At 36.8% G+C, this 19249-nt stretch overlaps 1 protein-coding gene across 12 annotated transcripts in view; it reads left to right on the top strand.

The window, feature by feature from the left end:
• Window positions 1-19249, top strand: part of ADK (adenosine kinase) — a 549097-nt gene that overhangs the window by 508409 nt on the left and 21439 nt on the right. For 9 of the 12 annotated variants that reach the window (XM_086381947.1, XM_086381942.1, XM_086381943.1 and 6 more), the window contains one exon: window positions 8634-8720. The exons of the other annotated variants lie outside the window; for them this stretch is intronic. In XM_086381947.1, coding sequence (XP_086238073.1) covers window positions 8634-8720 — 87 coding nt within the window. The remainder of the gene's footprint in view (window positions 1-8633; window positions 8721-19249) is intronic. 12 annotated transcript variants of the gene reach the window in all.

Genomic DNA, 19249 nt, shown 5'->3' with positions numbered 1-19249 from the left:
CATTTAATATGTATATTTCAGTCCATTTGAGCTGATATAACAAAATACCACACATGGAGGGTAACCAAGCTTTTTATAGCCCAGGTCCTCTATATTGAGTATTCTACCCCTGATGTGGCTACTTCTTGCTACTGTAGTCTCAATTCAAACATCACCTCCTCAGTGAGAAAGTAGCACCCATCTAAATTAACTCTCTTCCCCAGTCATACTTTTTCATCCTGTTTGTTTCCTTAATGTAATTTATTGGTATTTCAAATTATCTTCTTCATTTTTGTGTTATTTATATATTATCTATCCTGACTAGAATGTAGATCCTGTGAGAGCACGGATTTTATTTGTCCTATTCACATCTGTATTCTCCCTCTCTAACAAAGGTCCTGACAGATGATAAGCTCTTAATAAGTATTTGTTGAGTAAAGTAGCTGAGCCAAAACCAGACTCAAACAGTGGACCCTTTGAGTCCTAATGCAGTGTACTTGCCATCATTCCATTTATTCTGCCTTTCATGAAAGCACTTATACGTTTGGAACTACAATAAGGATTGATGTTCAGAATAATAACATTAACATGTGCTATAAGATTCTCTATTATCAAAGAAAATTTTCATTTGAGTTCAATAAACTAAACTAATTAAAGCAGGGATGTCATGGTATGTTATTATATTAGTACATTTAGAAAGATTTCCAACTAAAGAGACTTTCTGCTTTTTCTTTAATCAGAAAATTAAATTAGCCCAGAGTTCTTCATTCCCCCAAAAGTCCCTGTTAATTAGGAGTGTTCTATAAATCTGTATTATTAGCAGAATTTGTCATCTGTTTCATTATCCTGTTTATTAGAGCAGTCTGAGCAGGGTGTCTTTGCTCATATCCTGGTTTGTGTATCACAGTGAAAAGAAAAATTAAATATTTCCTAGATTCTCTTTTTTTCCTATTCTGTGACACAGGCATATTTCATGCTGTTTGTTTAACAACTTAATTTCCTTGTGTCAGTTCCCAGTATAAAGTAGGAATGATATTATTGAGTTGGCTATTAAGTCAAATAATTAGATTTAGAGTCTACTTAAAAGCATTAGTGCTTTGAAACATTGTGATAACTGAAGATTGAAAACAGCCTAACAGTCCATCAGTAAAGGACTGTTTGTAAAGTATAGTATGTCCATTTAATGGACTATTATGCAGCCATAAAAAATAATGGGGACATTGTCTGCTTACCAACATAGAAAGATCACCTAGTGAAAAAACACAGTCCAGGGCAGGCTGCATAGTGTTATTCTTTTGTTGTTGTTGTTTAAAATAAAAAGAAGAAAAATAACTATGTATTTTGCTTGTGTGTACGTAGAGAAATTATGGAAAGATATACAGGGAAGTAATAACAGTGATAACCAGATTGGAAAATAGTAGGACTAGAAACGGGAAATGGGAGAGACTAGGGAGTGGAATGTATACCATGTCTTTCTTTTCACAGATTAATATTTGGGGTCTATAGGTTATATATTATCTGTAGTAAAAATTGAAAGGTTAAATTAAAAAAAAAAAAAAACTCATAACTAAAAGCATTGTGTGGTTCTGGACTGCATCTTATAGAATTTAAAAAAAGTGCTATAAAAAACATTAAGGGACTTCCCTGGTGGTCCAGTGACTAAGACACTATGCTCCCAAGGCCAGGGGCCCAGACTTGATCCCTCCTCAGGGAACTAGATCCCACATGCCACAGCTAAGAGTCTGCATGCCACAAGTAAAGATCCTGAGTGCTGCACCTAAGACCTGGAACAGCCCAAAAAAAAAAAAAGCCTATTAGGACAGTTAATAAAATTCAATTATGGAATATAGATTAGAGGAAATAACAATATTAAATTTTTAAATTTATCAACCATACCATGGTTACCTTAAAGGATATATTTGTTCTTAGGAAATACACACTGAATTACTAAGGAATAAAGGACATGATATATGCAAGTTATGCTCAAATGACCTGAAAGAATAAATAAAAATATGTATGTATGTGTATATACATACGTATCAGAGGATTGATAAATTTTGACAAAATGTAAAACTGATAGATCTGAATAAACATTCTCTGTATTTCTCTTCAAACTTTTCTGCTAGTTTAAAATTGTCTTTTAGTCGCTAAGTCATGTCTGATTCTTTACAACTCATGGACACTAACCCGACAGGCTCTTTTTTCCATGGAATTTTCCAAACAAGAACAGTGGAGTGGGTTGCCATTTCCTTCTCCACGGAATCTTCCCAACCCAGGATTCAAATCCACATCATGGATTCTTTACCACTGAGCCACCAGGGAAGCCCAGTTTCAAATTATCTCCACAGCCCCCCACCCACCCACCAAAAAAAAAAGGTTAATAAAAAACAAGCAAAGAATCTTAGAAGTTCAGATGTTTAAACAGTAGTGCTTATCACTTTCTGGTGAAATTTTTGCCATCAGTTTTTTCCATGACTGGTAATGCTCATCAAGAGGCAGTGGCAAAAGTGGCGACTGACTACAGTCTACTTTATGGCTGAAAACCATCTGCCTGTCTACTTCTTATCCTGCTTTCTGTCTTTTTCAGTTTATCTTCACTACAACTTAGAGGTGACATTTGTGATACAGTGACAACACATTGCATTTTAATATTCCTTGAACAAAATTTCCTAAGGATATTAACTGTCTTGGCACTTTGTGTATAGGGCTAAAATATATAGTTCATTTTGTAGTGGTAAAGCTACAGGAACATTTAGTCTGGTTGCGTGGCATTGAGTGACTGAATTTGTATTATTATTTTTGAGTTAGCTATTTTGGCATTTGTATGAACTACCATCTCTAGTATAAATGACTTAACATTATAGTTGATTCTAGCCAGACTGGCCTCTTAAGTGCTTGAGAAGTAAGGCATATGTCACAGTAAAGTGAGGAGTAAATTATCTGCTTGTATAAACTGTCCAGAGAATGTTTGATTTTTATTGCTTTGTATTTTAAGTATGTTAAATTTGATTGTTCTGAGTGAAAATACCCTAAGGTCTTATCTAATAAATGACACTGACGCTAAACAAATCTGGTATCAACTGAATTGTTAGTGTTTGTTTCCTGTCTGTTTAGGGAAGCACATGATTTTGTGGTACTGTAGAAGTCTGGAAAATAGGAATAATAATAATTCCCATGGGATGGGGAGGGAGATGGAAGGTTGGTTCAAAAGAGAGTGGATTTATCTATACTTATGGCTCATTCATGTTGAGGTTTGACAGAAAACAACATAATTCTGTAAAGCAATTATCCTTCAATTAAAAATAAATCAATTAAAAATAATAATAATTCCCAGCCCCTTCTCTTCTCACTTTATAAAAAAAAATTGGGAGGAATTGAGAGACAGTAGCACTTAAGCTCGTACTTGATCAGAACTAACAGTGTCATTTTTCTATAACTAAGGCAAACGGCTGTTTTTACTACTTTTCCCACAGCTACTCCAGACCCATTTCACACCTTTGAAAACTAGGTCCCAGGTAGAGTAATGTGAGTTTCTTGGGCCTCATTAGCTGAATAATGCCCATGCATATAAATGGGTCTTTGGATTTAGTTAAATACTTTGTATTTTCATGCAATAAATTGACTAGATGGCTATGAAATAGATCATGCTGGCAAAAAACCATTTACTTAGTTTGTGGATTTTTAAAAAAAATAGCTGTCTAAAACAGCTTAGGTCATTGTCTTTCAAAATAAGAATTTACTGAAAATATAATTGAATATTATTGAACATTGCTTAATCCCCTTTCAATAATTTGAAACACCATTCAAGGTCTTGGAATTTGGGGGGTTATTATTTTGAAAAGAGTTCTCATAATATAGCTCTCCGTATGCAGCAGATAAAAGATTCCCAGGTGGCTCAGTGGTGAAGAATCTACCTACCAGTGCAGGAGATGCAGGTTCAATGCTTGGGTCGAGACGATCTCCTAGAGGAGGAAATGGAACCCACTCCATTTTTCTTGCCAAGAAAATCCCATGGACAGAGGAGCCTGGTGGGCTGTATACTCTGTGGAATCGCAAAGAGTTGGACATAGCTGAGCAACTGAGCACACACGGTGCAGCAGATAATAGAGCCTGGACTACGTCTATACCAATTTATGACAGCGCTCTATACATTCTTAATATTCTTACATATTTATTTCTATTAATAAGTACAAAAAGTAGAAAATATTTCTACTTTGTTTTAGGAAATTGAACTTCACATGACACCTAAGGATAAAAGATTTTAAGAATCTACACATACATCCAGAAAAAGTATAGTAAAATTTCATTCACTTAGAATTTTTGCTAATGTAGACCAAAAGTCGTGATTCTTAAGAACATAATTCAGATAAACTCTTCCATTGTGAATTAGGTTTTATTCATAAAGATTTATCCAATTAAAAATCAATAACTTATTTAAATAGGAAATCAAGGAATTATATCTAATTGTGGCTTACTTACCATTTATTGATAATTATTTTCAAATCTCTAATCCAGTAATTAATTCTTATATTAATTCTTATATTACCTAAAATGTTTTATAGACATGTTATATTATTACATAATGTAACCCTATTATAAATTGTAATGGTGTCATTAACTTAGCTCGTTTTACTTGTTTAGTGCCTATTCGTTCTAGTTTATAATTGTTAATTCCCTTTATAGTAGGACTTGTACTTGGAAGTAATAAAATCAGATTTCTTTATAAATATTTATGGTACAGACCTTTCCATAAACCAGACTGTCGCCCTTTCCTTTCCTAATTATTTCCAATAAACTCTACTTATATCTCTTTTTTTGGCCTGTATAGCAGTCTATACTACATACTCCCTAGGAAATTTAATCCTGGATATTTATGCCTTAACTTCCAATTAATCAAAACCTTGTCAACTTCATGTATGTCTCGTGTTATAAAGTGTGGAAAGGTAGTACTTAGAGTTTTTAGATAGATACGTCTAACATGAAGTCTTCTTAGCATCTATAGTCATAGGGATCACTAAGTGAATGAGTCCTCTTCTGGAGTATCAGTCTTTCCAGGAGGATCTTTTTCTCATTATCTTAACATTGTTTATCTCTTGCTGAAAGTATCCATTAGTAGCAGGTAGCAAAAAGCAGGCAGAACATGCTTTTTGAAAGTCTTAAGTTCTTCATTAAGACCTTTAAGTTTCCAAGATCTCCTTTTCTCTCCTTGTTCATCTTAGGTGAGATTGAAGGTTACAGATTTTTGGCCACATCTGTCACCAGAAAGGATGCAAATTTGTGGTTTGAGAAGTTCCAGACACCAATAAAAAGCACTATTCAGTCTTTTACAAATGTCCTCAAGGCCAGATTTCATCACAAATGCAGTAGCTTCCCGTACCTGCAGGGGGTATGTTCCAACAAATTGGATTCCTGAACCTGCATAGTAGCAGACCCTATATATACTATGTTTTTTGTCCCTGTGCATACGTAACTATGATAAAGTTTAATTTATAAATTAGGCATAGTAAGAGATTTACAACGATGACTAATAATAAAATATAATAGTTAATAATCTGTAATAAAAATTATGGTATGGGAATTGCCTGGTGGTCTAGTGATTAGGACTCCATGCTTCCACTGCAGGGAACCCACATTAGATCCCTTGTTGGAGAAATAAGATCCCATAAGCCTCACAGCACAACCAAAAACAAAAAAATTATATGAATGTGGTCTCTTTCTCTTTCTCAAAGTTATCTTATTGTACGGTCTTCACCCCTCTTATGATGACAGGAAATGATTCAGTGCCTGTGTGATGAAATGAGGTGAGATGAATGACACATACTGTGATGTATTATTAAGCTAACATTGACCTTCTGATGATAACATCAGAAGGAAGATATCAAGCCATGATGTCAATGGTTGGGTGTCAACAGCAGACGATGTCCATCATTGGGGATCCTTGATAGTTGAAGGGTATTTGTTTTTGTTTGTGTTTGTTTCACTGAAATCTTTTAGAAGAACGTGGTAATTGGAAGTTGTCTCTTTTTAACATATCAAAGTTTTGCTGCCGTGGTTGAATCCTTCAGTAATAATAAGGGTAACACTTAATACTGCATTCCATCCAAGAATCTTGTTCCCTAATTTTATCCTTTAAAGTCTGTGTAATCTCAAAGACTTTAGCAAATTTTGGTATCATCTGAATTGCTGGTTCTGTTTCACTCTCTTCTTTGTAATCTTTCTCTTTCTCTGTTGATGACTCAACAACTTCTTACAGTTTCTCATCTAGTAACACTTCTTTCTCCATAGTTTTCTATGTGTTCTGCTGCTTCATCAAGCATTTTGGCAAATCCTTCTTACTGTGTAAATGATTTTCCTAACTTTTCTGTTGATTCCCAGGAAGCCTTTAAAATCACTCATGACTGCAGGCCTTTACAATTTCTAATTTAATTAATCCACTGCAGCTTTGATGAATATTATTGTATCCGTAATAGTGAATGATTTCCAGTATGGCATTGTGTCTAGATTGGAGTCTGCATCAATTGCTGATCGAATATTATCAAATACCAGGAAGGTATATGTGGCCTTGACAAACTGAATGATGCCCTGGTCAAGGGGTTGAAGCAGTGAAGTTGTATTTGAAGTTGTAAACTTCTAGCTTCAGCATTTTCATGTTTATAACAGTTCAGGTTGACTAGGTGCATTATCCATTATTAATAGGACTTTAAGTTCCAACCTTTCCTCTTGTAAATATTTTTTCACTTGTGGGATGAAACATGAGTAAAAAAACCATCCAATAAATGAGGCGACTGTCACCCCTGCTTTTTGACAGTTTTTGAGAGCAAGTGAGTTCTTTGTCCTGCACACTCCACATATTACTCTGGACTTTATCACATGCCCTGCAGTGTTGCCACATAGTCAGAGTTCATCTGTCCTTCCATGTTTTATACCCTGGTACCTTCTTTGCACTGTTATGAATGTAGCTTCTATTGGGCATCTTCTTCCAGAAGAGCCCAGTTTCATTGCCACTGAAGACTTGCGTTTATGGTATCCTTTCTCCTTAATCAGTTCTAACACTGTCAGGAATGTGGCAGTAACTTCTTCATCAGCAGACTCAGCCTCTCCAGTAATTTTTATATTTTTCAGTCTAGATCTGTTCCTGAATCTGTGTAACCTTCCTTTGGGTGTGGGTGTGATCAGTCACTCAGTCATGTCCGTAACTTTTGTAGTTCGAGGTGCAACATCAAATCTAGCATAGATTTTCTTTTTCCTTCTTCACAATTTCACAGATAGAAGATTCATTCTTACTGTAGATCTTAGAAACCTTTTCACTTAAACGAAGCACTTCATGGCTTCTTTTTGGCATATTCAAATCTCCAGCATCGCTACTCTTGGCCACTGATAAGTAAAATAAGAGTTACTTAAACATAACCTCTGCAGTACAGTGACAGTCAATCTGGTAACCGAGGGGGCTATTGAATGATATATGGGAGGCATACATCACACAAAGGGATGATTCACATCCAGGGCAGCATAAATTGGGACAGTTCTCAAAATGATATGGAACTTAAAATTTATGACTTGTTTATTTCTGGAATTTTCCATTAGACTTCAGCTGACCGCTGGTAACTAAAACCACAAAAAGCAAAACTGTGGATAAGGGAGACTACGGTAATGTCATTCCACTGTCATCTGCCAGGATTAAAGTCGTGTATTCGGTTACTCTGTAGTCAAAACAACCAAGCCCTAGTCCAGACTGCTGTAAGACAAGAGCTCATTGCACTGCCCCTTTTGTTCTGCCCAGGCAGAGGTAGCTTTTCCTTTTGTTGTTTGACTGATAGTTTGGAGGAAATAGTGGCTCTTTTGTAAAAAGTAACCAGATTAGGTTATTTGTAATAAACCAACTAATATCAGTAATCCTTGCCATTGGCATGAAGTATTATTCAGAACAGTAGTTATATTTTTATTGTGCCATTGTGATTTTCTATACAGAAACACCCAAGATTCATTATTTCTATTTTCTAAATTTATAGCTCTTTAACTATATCCAAGATTTCACTGCCGGGGCTCTGCTGGTGGCTCAGTGCTAGAAAATCTGCCTACCATTGCAAGAGATGAGGGTTTGAGGGTTCAATCCCTGGTCCGGGAAGATCTCCTGGAGAAGAAAATGGCAACCCACTCCAATGTTCTTGCCTGGAAAACCCCATGGACAGAGAAGTCTAGCAGGCTGTAGTCCATGGTGTTCCAAAGAGTCGGACATGACCAAGGGACTGAACAATAGGATTTCACTGGCAGGATTGTAGGCCAGGCTTGATGTTTTGTTAGAGACCCATGATATAGTACTTAAAAGCACTTCCTTTAGTTCATAGCTTCTGTTCAAGTATTTTTTCCGTCCAAAAAGGTGCTGCTGCCATTTGCAATCGTTCCTCAAAAATGTGAACCGCTCTCAGTATAACTCTTAACAAAACACATGGCATCTGTGTGCTGAAAATTACCAGAAGCACATTGCTTACAGCTGGCTTTTCACCTTGGTTCCCAAGTGCTCGTGTACAGAATATGGACCTCGTGTTCCATCTCTCTCTTTGAATGATGTAGGAGCTTTAAGCTTTCCTGGGTTACTTTGTATATTGAGTATTACAAAGAGAAGTCATTCTGCCTTGCTTTGGCTCTAATTGCAGAAAGTGAAGTCACCGCTTTTGCTGTCTTGGATCAAGACCAGACAGAAATTGTTGATACCAATGGAGCTGGAGATGCATTTGTTGGAGGTACAGACTCATTTATATGATTCTTACTTATAAGTTAAACATTTCCTTTAACCCTATCTTTGCCACATGGCCAAGATTTTTTAATTTAATAACTTTTAATTTCTTCTTTTAAAGAATTAACTCCTGGTATTTTTTCCATATGCTTCTATAATTTTTATGAAGGGTATATTACTATAGAAAAATACATATTTTGGGCTTAAAGGTAATTTACTGTTAGGCTATAGCCCAGTCATTTTCACAAGATTAATTGTGTCTGTCAGAATATTGCGTAAACAAGCTGCATCAAGTATAGTACATAGTATATTCATAGCCCTTCTAGCTGAAATGTTAACACATTGTTGTTCTTTAAAACAAGTTGTGAATATTAATAGTATGCTAATAACTAAGAATGATGTCTTTGGATTATATCCTTTGATTGTATCATCTGTTTCTAAAACAATGGTTGGATGTTTATAAGAGCTAAGTCTTTTTTGGAGTGAGTAGTCAAAAATAAAATCAAGAAAATTGGCAGAGTCTTGGCTTCCTGACTTAGGGATTCCCTGGTGTCTCAGACAGTAAAGGGTCTGCCTGCAATGCAGGAAACCCCAGTTTGATCCCTGGGTCGGGAAGATTCCCCTGGAGAAGAAAATGACACTCCACTCCAGTATTCTTGCATGAAAAATCCCATGGACAGAGGAGCCTGGCAGGCTACAGTCCATGGGGTTGCAAAGGGTCAGACACAGCTGAGCAACTTCCTTTTCACTTGGCTTCCTGACTTAGGTTGATGTAAAATCTGATTCATAAGTTCTGAACTCCTTCTAGCTAAGTGTAGTTAAGCTAGGTTAAGATCTCTAGAAAGCTTTAGATTCCTGAATGATAGCCCAGAAGAGTCCCTCCTGATCTTTAGTTCTCATAACATCAAAGAAAGAAAGGTAAATGGAACTGACCCTTGTCCTTTTTTCCTTGGAGTATAATTTGAATTGTGGGAAACTTATTTGAGATTATGTAACGGTTTTAACTTAGTATTGTTTAAAATATTTATATTCTTTTATTTTAATATTCTATTTCACTAGCATGAATTTTTCATGTTTCCTTCTTTGAAACTTTTCATTACTAGTCTTAAACTTAACCATAATACTGGTAGCATTCACCATGCCCTGTTCTTTGGAAAGAGTACATGTGCATTCAACAAATACTGTGCTACTTTGCTGTCATTCATGTATCTTTTATTTCTTTGCTCTGAAAGTTTTCACCATTGATTAGAGTATTTTGCAGCTGTTTTTTCTATTCCATGCTGCTTCAGAGGTCTAATACCATGTAAAATCTAATACCATGTAACCTAAAAACACCTTATCCAGAATTGGTTCAAATTCTGTAATATCTTAAGGAGACACTATTGATTTCCTGGTTAAAAATTGGTTAAACCAGTAATCTTAGTACAGAAACTTATAAACTTATAACTTTTGTGTGTATTATTTAAGCATTTAAAAATACTTAAAACAGTTAGAATTCTCTTTCTTTGCTATTTAGTTTGGTACTTCCTGAGGCCACCATAAATATAATGATGATGATATGATGATGCTGGCCTAATTAGCCACTACTTCTGATCCTCAGACCTGGGTTTCCTAGCCTTGCAACAGCAATTCCATTATAGACCCTTGCTGCTGCTGCTGCTGCTAAGTTGCTTCAGTAGTGTCCGACTCTTGTGTGACCCCATAGACAGCAGCCCACCAGGCTCCCCCGTCCCTGGGATTCTCCAGGCAAGAACACTGGAGTGGGTTGCCATTTCCTTCTCCAATGCATGAAAGTGAAAAGTGAAGTTGCTCAATCGCATCCGACTCTTGGTGACGCCATGGACTGCAGCCCACCAGGCTCCTCCATCCATGGGACTTCCCAGGCAAGAGTACTGGAGTGGGTTGCCATTGCCTTCTCCATAGACCCCTAACCTCCTATAATGTTTCCAGTACAAGGTAGGAATATGTAGACTTCCTGAGGAAGAGAAAAGTCATTCTTAGGATAGGAAAGTAGGAACAGCCAGTACCCATTTGTATTATGGTTAGAGTGATAAATAAACTATATCATCAAAGCACTTGGGCTCTTCGAGGATTTTCAGCCTGTTTATCTTGTTTTTCTTACTCAAGCTCAGTATATACTTATGGTTGGGGTACAGTGAGGTAAATAAAAAGGAAAGAGTGTGGAACAGGGACCTGCAAACTTTTTTTCCTAAAGGGCCAGGTAGTAAATATGTTAGGCTTTGCAAACCATATACAGGCTATATCGCATATTCTTCTCATTTGTTTTCTGGCTTGTTTCTTGTTTTGTTTTTTCATTTTTTACAGTACTCTAAAACTGTGAAAACCTTTCTTCTCTCTCCAACTGTAAAAAAGCAGACCACAGGCTGGGTCAGACCCTTAGGCTATGGTTTGCCAACCTCTTTTGTAATATGTTGGCAGCTTCCTCGCTTGATTCACTTTCATCATACCCTGGATTTCACTACAGATTGTTGAAATCAGTATAGAGAAAGTGGAAGGCAGGCTGAAACTAGGCAGAACTTTACTGATAAAACCTCAATTCAGTTCAGTTCAGTTGCTCATTCATGTCCAACTCTTTGCGACCCCATGGATTACAGCACAACAGGCCTCCCTGTCCATCACCAACTCCTAGAGTTTACTCAAACTCATGTCCATCCAGCCATCTCATCTTCTGTCGTCCCCTTCTCCTCCTGCCTTCAATCTTTCCCGGCACCAGGGTCTTTTCCAATGAGTCAGCTCTTCGCATCAGGTGGCCAAAGTATTGGAGTTTTAGCTTCAACATCAATCCTTCCAATGAACACCCAGGACTGATCTCCTTTAGGATAGACTGGTTGGATCTCCTTGCAGTCCAAGGGACTCTCAAGAGTCTTCTCCAATACCACAGTTCAAAAGCATCAATTCTTCTGCACTCAGCTTTCTTTATAGTCCAACTCTCACATCCATACGTGACTACTGGAAAAACCATAGCCTTGACTAAACAGACCATTGTCGGCAAAGTAATGTCTGTGCTTTTGAATATGCTATCTAGGTTGGTCATAACTTTCCTTCCAAGGAGTAAGCGTCTTTTAATTTCATGGCTGCAGTCACCATCTGCAGTGATTTTGGATCCCCCAAAAATAAAGTCAGCCACTGTTTCCACTGTTTCTATCTATTTCCCATGAAGTTATGGGAACAGATGCCATGATCTTCGTTTCTGAATGTTGAGCTTTAAGCCAACTTTTTCACTCTCCTCTTTCACTTTCATCAAGAGGTTCTTTAGTTCTTCACTTTCTGCCATAAGGATCATGTCATCTGCATATCTCAATTAGGTATCCATTTTTTCATTTAACCTACTCTCATTGCTTCACAAGATAATCAGATCCTGAAAGACTGAGTCATGCAATGAGATAAATAATGTTATTTTAACAAAGAATTTCCTGAATTTTAATAAGAGTTATTAAATTCCCTGAATTCTTTAATAAGAATTTTAATAAGTGTTCCCTGGTGGCTCAGAGGATAAAGCATCGGCCTGCCATGTGGGAGACTCGGGTTTGATCCCTGGGTTGGGAAGATCCCCTGGAGAAGGAAATGGCAACCCACTCCAGTATTCTTGCCTGGAGAATCCCATGGATAGAGGAGCCTGGCGGGATACAGTCCACGGGGTCGCAAAGAGCCGGACGCGACTGAGCGGGTTCACTTCACTTAACAAAGAATACTAATGTTGGCTAGTTCAGCACATTCTGTTTACTTAAGTCAAGCAATACAGTAATAGCAATAAGTGACACGTAGTGCCCCAAGCCAGTCGATATCCTATGCACTTTACGTGTATCAACTCATTTAATGTTCATAAAAGCTCCTGGATAAGTCATATTTAACCCCATTTTACTGATAATAAAGCTGAGAAACAGAAGGGTTGGGTAACTTGCCCAAAGTCTCATAGCTAGAAATTAGCAGAGATAGGCAGTGTGAACTGTTCTGCTTCTGTAAACGTTTAGGGAATTCTCATCATTAGGACTCAGAACCACAGACCAGCCTTACTAATAATAATTGGTTTTGCCGAAGAGAATTTTCCTGTCGTCTGCATCGATGACTTCATTTATTGAACAGGAGCTCTTGTTATCTGATGGGATTCTGAGAACTCTAGGGTAAGATTGTTGCAGAAAAGAAAGAGGAGAAAGGGAAGAGAATCAAAGGACTGGAATCCCCCGTGAGTTTGAACCGGGAACTTCTTGCTAAGCAGTGGAATTGATGGCGCTACAGAGGTACTGAAAGACAGATCATAAACTTGCTTGGCCAGCGTGGAATCTGAATGGAGGGAGTTATATGAACCAACTGTTTAACAGCACCAGGCTGATGCATCTGTCTTACAATAGAGATGGTCTGTTAGTTTGAAAAGTAAAAAATCCATTGGTTAAAATCCCCTACTTCCATCTCTGTACCTGGGAAAGCATACTCCTTTGGCTTGAACATGAATGGAGAGGCAGTGGCAACATTTGCGTGTGTTATGTAGTTTCTTTTTTGTGCTTTATTGCCTGATTAATATACCTCCTTTCTGATTGACACATTTTATCTTTAGATGGTTAAAATATTCCTCCTATTACTTTCAAGTTTTGCTGGCTTAAAAGCATTTCTTTCTTTTGTGAATTTGCATAACTGTATTCCAGTCCCAAATTTAAGTTCTTAGATAAATGATGACTTCACCTACCATGTGGTGATATTGCATATCACAATACCAGAGTGCCATGTATTCTTATTAGCCACATAAAAGGGACATGACTACATCATTGATGTATAATTTTAAAATGACTACCCCAAATGTACATAAATTAAATTCATAGTTCCATCTTAAGGGTTTAGTGACAGTGACAAATACCTCTGACCTCTACAAGCATACCTCCTTGTTCTGTTTGTAGATCTTAAGCACTTTTCTTATGTGTCACTAGCCAGCCCTGATGGAACTGCCCTTTTCACATTCTCCCTCAAAAGCCCAAGCACTACAATTGTACCCTTGGAAATGGAGACAATTCTATAATCTCTAAGTATGATTTCCTAATTTCCCAGGTCAGTAGAAAATTTCTTCCTGTTGTCCTGCTGTGCTTTGTCACAGCAGGTCTGCCTTTTCATTTGGAACCCTCTTTGTCACTGCCATAGTAACAAATGGAAACATTGAGAACATTTTGTGACAGGCACTGTCATTGTTCCCAGTGAAATCCCTTCCCCTGTGTCTTCCCAGTAAATGAAACTGAGAAGAAAAATCATAACAAATACCATGAAAGGGGACCTAATCAATATGTTCCCAGTGGGCTATCAATACCAGCTTGTGTTAATCTAATATGATTTAGTCATGTTTCATGGCAGCTGTAGGAATATGGACTAGATTTGCTAATCGTTTTTAGACTGAGTACACCTTTGACAGATTATTCCCAGGCACATATATATTAATATAACTCTCAGATAAAAGACTAGAGACCTCACTCAAGGGCCAGCATTCTTAGGATTTAAAAAGCTTCATTAAATAATGGTTAAAAGCCATATATAGCTTAGAACAGTTTATTCGGAATGATAGTAGAGTAACTGTGCTGCCTTTAATATTTTTATTTTCAAATTCCCATGACAGCTTTTGCAGGGAAAATGAATTTTCCTAAAAGATATTACCTATAATATGCAAATAACTTTTAAAGCTACTTAGCAATCACACTGTAAATAATTATCCTATTTCTCATCTAATAAACAGGAGCATTAACTTCACTTTCTAACTTATGTTCAGAAAAGATGGTTTTTTTTTTTAAATGATTTAAGTTTCTAGAGCAGAGATACTACTTCCTTTTCAAGTAGCACCTGTCTATATTTCTAAAAACCATAGGGAATCTAAATTATGTTTGTATTTTCTATTCTCACCTTGCCTTTTGTTCCCAAACATTTGTATTAATAGCTTACTCTCCCATTTTTCTAAACTGCTGCTTCATTATGCTACACAAAGAAGTGATGCAGAATTCTTATGATTTTTTTTTTCCTGCACAACCCCCTTCCTTTGCTATCAACTCAGAGGACTAGAAAATAGCTTGGTACATGTTGAATATATCATTTCTCACACTTCTTTATTCAAAAACCAAAACCTTCATATGACGCACTGAATGCAGAAGATTTACTTGTGCATGGTAACCGAGAAGATTGCTGCATATTCCTACCATGTCCCACAGCAACAACAATCCCTTCTCTGTCTTTTATCTCTAGCAGGATGTCTTTAGTGTTCAATTTCTTAAGCAGTTTCCCTTAAAACCATTAAATGAGGAATAGAATACACTTGGCCATTTGTTGTTGTACAGTTGCTCAGTCGTCTCTGACTCTTTGTGATGCCCTGATGGCAGCACACCAGACTTGGTCATTAGGAATTTGACACACAACACAGACATCAGCTCAAGTTCATGCAAGGGGGAAGGGAAAAGAGATTCACACCTTGCACAGTCCTAGGATTCTTCATGACATGCTATGCTGATGTTTCACATCTAGAGATTTCAATAAGCTGACATTGGACCAGGACCAAATTTCATGAACCTTGCCAAAGATTATTTAAGCCTTTGTTTGTCTAAAGAGGTAAAGATGATCCTCAAGCCTTAACAAAAAAGAGAAATAACTTTCATTCACATGGGATACAGGATGATTTTAGGATAAAGTCTGAAATTTCTCACCATTAGAAATGTTCCCTCAAAGATATAGTATCTTGGATGGCCTCCATCTAGAAGCAATTGTTAATAGATAATGGAATCCAAAGGACTTTGTCTTCCATTTGGATAATTTAGAGACAGGCTGAGCCGTGTAGGCTATCAGATCCTGAAACTTACATATGAACCTTGTTATTGTTTAGTTGCTAAGTCATGTCCAACTCTTTTGTGACTCCAAAAAGAATCTGGCAGTCTCCTCTCTCTGTGGGATTTCCTAGGCAGGAATACTGGAGTGGATTGCCATTTCCTTCTCCAGGGTATCTTTTATGACCCAGGAATCAAACCCACGTCTCCTGCATTGCAGGTGGATTCTTTACACTGAGTCTCCTGGGAAGCCCAAAGATCAACCTTACATTTCCTGTGTTTGAAGGCTATTGAGAAATGCTTATTCTAAGGAAACAGCGTTGGTATTTATAAGATTTCATTTGGTGGAAAAGGGCAGAAGAAATATCCTAAGCAAAACTTTCTGAAGTTGATTTTCTTAGAAGTGACATGACAAAATTTATGTGTGTAAGTTTTCCAACTTTTAACGTTTGTGAGTCAAATAGAACTAATTTGAATCCAGCAGCAGTTTATGCTGCTATTATATGGATTTGGTCAGTGTTACCTACCTTATCTGTCTGATTCATACAGCCAGTATCATTTAGGTTTTGCTGTGTGACACACCACCCTCAAAACTTAGTGACCTGAAAAACAACCATTTATTTAGCTCCACAAATCTGTGAATTGACAGCTGGGCCCAGGCTCAACTGGGAGTTCCTCTAGTCTCAGAGGTTCGAGAGATTAAGTAATTTGCCCAAGGTCACAGTGAAAGCCAGGATTCGAACTTAAAGTTTGACTGCAAAGTTCTTAACTCTGATCGTTTTGTTATACTCAATTCCATTAGTATATCCTCGTCTTCCCCTCCAAATGAGGAGAGATATCCAAAGTGCCTTTCTAACCACTAGTCTGTAGACTGGGGCCAGTCGACAGAAATTTCATCAGTCAATAGCAAAATGAAAAAAAAGGTAGGAGCAGTATAGTAAGTTTTCACAAAGCTAAATAATTCAATTGGAAATCTTGTCTCAGGAATGTTTGGATTTGTTACCATGTGCCTTTATTGGCTTTGTTATTAGTATAATCAAATAAATTATTAGAAACAACATCCAAACTATATGAAAACTTGTATGAAGTCTAACCTCTGTTGTCAGATGGCTGTTTACTGTCAACAGAAGTCTGAATAAAACAAAAATTTATCGACATGATCACTAAATTCACAGCTATTATCCCATCAGATATGAGTTCCCAAACCTGGGGTATGAACACAGGATCTTAATTTATTTTTCATTTAATTATCTAGTTTACATTGACGTTTTATGAAGTTAAGATATGTACCTTTTATTTCTAGCCCATGAAATAAATGGCAAATTAAAACCAGTCTCTGTCATCAAGTGCTCTTAGAATTTTAAAACCACCCTGCTGTGAAGAATTGTCAGTTGATCAAACACAGGTTTTTGAATTGAGTTAAATAGTAACAAAATTACTTATCTTGCATATGAATTGAAGCATAAATAATCTTACTATCATCTCCTTATTCCCACAGCTATGACTTTGTCCTGATGTGCCTTTTTGTTTTTAATTATTATTGCTTAAGATGTTAGTGCTGAAAGAGAGTATTTTTTTAAATCATGTTTCCTGGTTTTCAGGTTTTCAAACTGTTTTCAATAGTGAAACCATGTTCAAATGAGGTCTTATCTGAATCAAAATGAAATTAGGTTAAACAAATCCCCCATATGACCTTATCCACATTTTATTTAGCAGTTCATAAAAGAGTTCCCTTGAATGGGTTGATGTTAGTTATGAAAACCTAACATGATCTGTTAAAAAGCCCCCATTTGATGGATGAGGAAAGTGAGACCAAAGAAAGGGAGTTAATTGCAAATATGCAATACTAGAAGCTAGATCTCCTAATTCATTAATTCATGATCCAGTAATTACATATGTTCATAAGCCAAATGAAAGTTGTCAGTTAAGTACGCCTTTTGGAAATATATAGGTCAAGAGTCAATACCCCAAATGGATAGAAGCCTTTGATGTAGGTTTTTTTTTGTTTTTGGTGTGTGGGTATCCAAGATGTTAAAGCTTTCACAATAAAGAGAAGCATGTGCTAAACTTTTATTTTTGGAACCACATCAAGAGCTCACAGGTTAGGTTTAGAATTCAGATTCTAATCTCATCGTGTACGTTTTTGTTCCATAAGGAGTAATGATCATTACAGCAGTATTTTGAAAGGGGTTGGGGTGTAAGGGCACCTTATCCATACAAGTAAAACATACTGCTTTCTGGTACTCTTTAGGAGCTTATTTTCTGAATTAGGAGCACTGAAAGGTTTTCTTGGTTTGGGATTTTTTTTTTTTATAATTCAAATGTAATATCCCACACCATGTTAATAGAGTTTGACAAGTTTCCATTTTCAGATACCAGAGAGAGGAAATAAGTTATCCTCATTGTTACAGCACTGATCACTGCCTGTGTATTATACCATACTGCTCAGTCGCTGTCTTTGTGTGGGAGAGCATATTGTGCTGAGCTATCATAAAGGAACCTTCGCTCTGAATTGACTTCCTGTCCATGTCAGTCACTACACCATCTGACACCACTTAGGCTTTGGTTTTCATTATGCAAATATCTGCTAGGTCAGACCTTACCCTGACAGGCACAGTAGCTTTTTAAGTTATTTCAAAACTTAATGTTTGTTGATTTCCTTTTTCCAGAAAAATCTGTGTTTTTTAACATATGAGTCACAAGTTGTTTAAGTTCATGACTAGCTGGTAGTCAATATGAAGTCAAAACAAAATTTTACTAACTAAACTACATAGAAAATGAAAGGAAAAAAAAAAAAGCTTCTGTCTCAGGCTTTTTCAGCAGGGGGAAACCATTACTTTGTCACATCTGGGTAGTCTAAGCCAGCCAAATTGAAGTGGGAATTTCCTGCCATATGTTAGTTCTTTGAGCAACCTGTGAACATCTAAAAGAGGGTATATGAGTTCTTGTTTGGTAGAGCTGTAGCCACTGTGGAGGCTTGCTCCTAATAGGTAGCAGACATTTTTATGTACTGCCACTCATCAGGAGGTTGTGTCATCTGTCTATAGCTAACAGTGTTTGCTCTTGTTAAATACGTTAATTTGGAAGACCTAATTTGGAAGGTAGAACATCAGGTCTCAGATGCTATGGCAAGAGTGAACGCTGTGAATTCCCAAATTTTGGTGATAGTTTTGTTTCATTAATAAAAAGAAGGTAAGACTGAATCACCATGGGTATTCCAGATAACTTGAATAAGGTTATTTTATAAAGTCAATGAAGACCAAAATAAGCCACTTAATATAAAGGAAAATAAAGATTCTGAAAAGGCAGAAGAAATATCAAGTATTTACATCAGCTTTCTATTCAAATGCACATGGGAATTAGGAGGTAAAAATTTCATTCGGAAGAGTTGTGCACAAAAGGTAGAAATGCTTCATCCATTTGAAACAAGAGACATTTTTAAGGGGAAAAAAAAGGCTTTCCACATGATCTCACTGTTTTTGTCATCCTCTGTAAGGGAAAATATTGACATTTGCCAGACTGTTTGCTCCAGCTTTCTGATCTCCTGCAGTTTATTTTTATAACAACCTTATCGATGGGCCTCTTACCCAGCTCTCTAGGTTTAACTGAGTTGAGTCGATTTGTTACCACAGCTTCAAGTAGCTGTTACAGAACAAGCAAGACATCCTAATAAAGCTGTAAATGTGTTTACTCAAACAGAGTATTGATTTTACTTGGAGAGGGAGAAGCTGGT

The sequence above is a fragment of the Bos grunniens genome, chromosome 28, assembly GCF_055505025.1.
Source record: "Bos grunniens cultivar Pamir isolate PY7600 chromosome 28, Bosgru_T2T1.0, whole genome shotgun sequence".
Lineage (NCBI taxonomy): Eukaryota > Metazoa > Chordata > Mammalia > Artiodactyla > Bovidae > Bos > Bos grunniens.
Note: the sequence above shows the minus strand (reverse complement) of the source record. Positions and strands in the feature narration are given on the sequence as shown.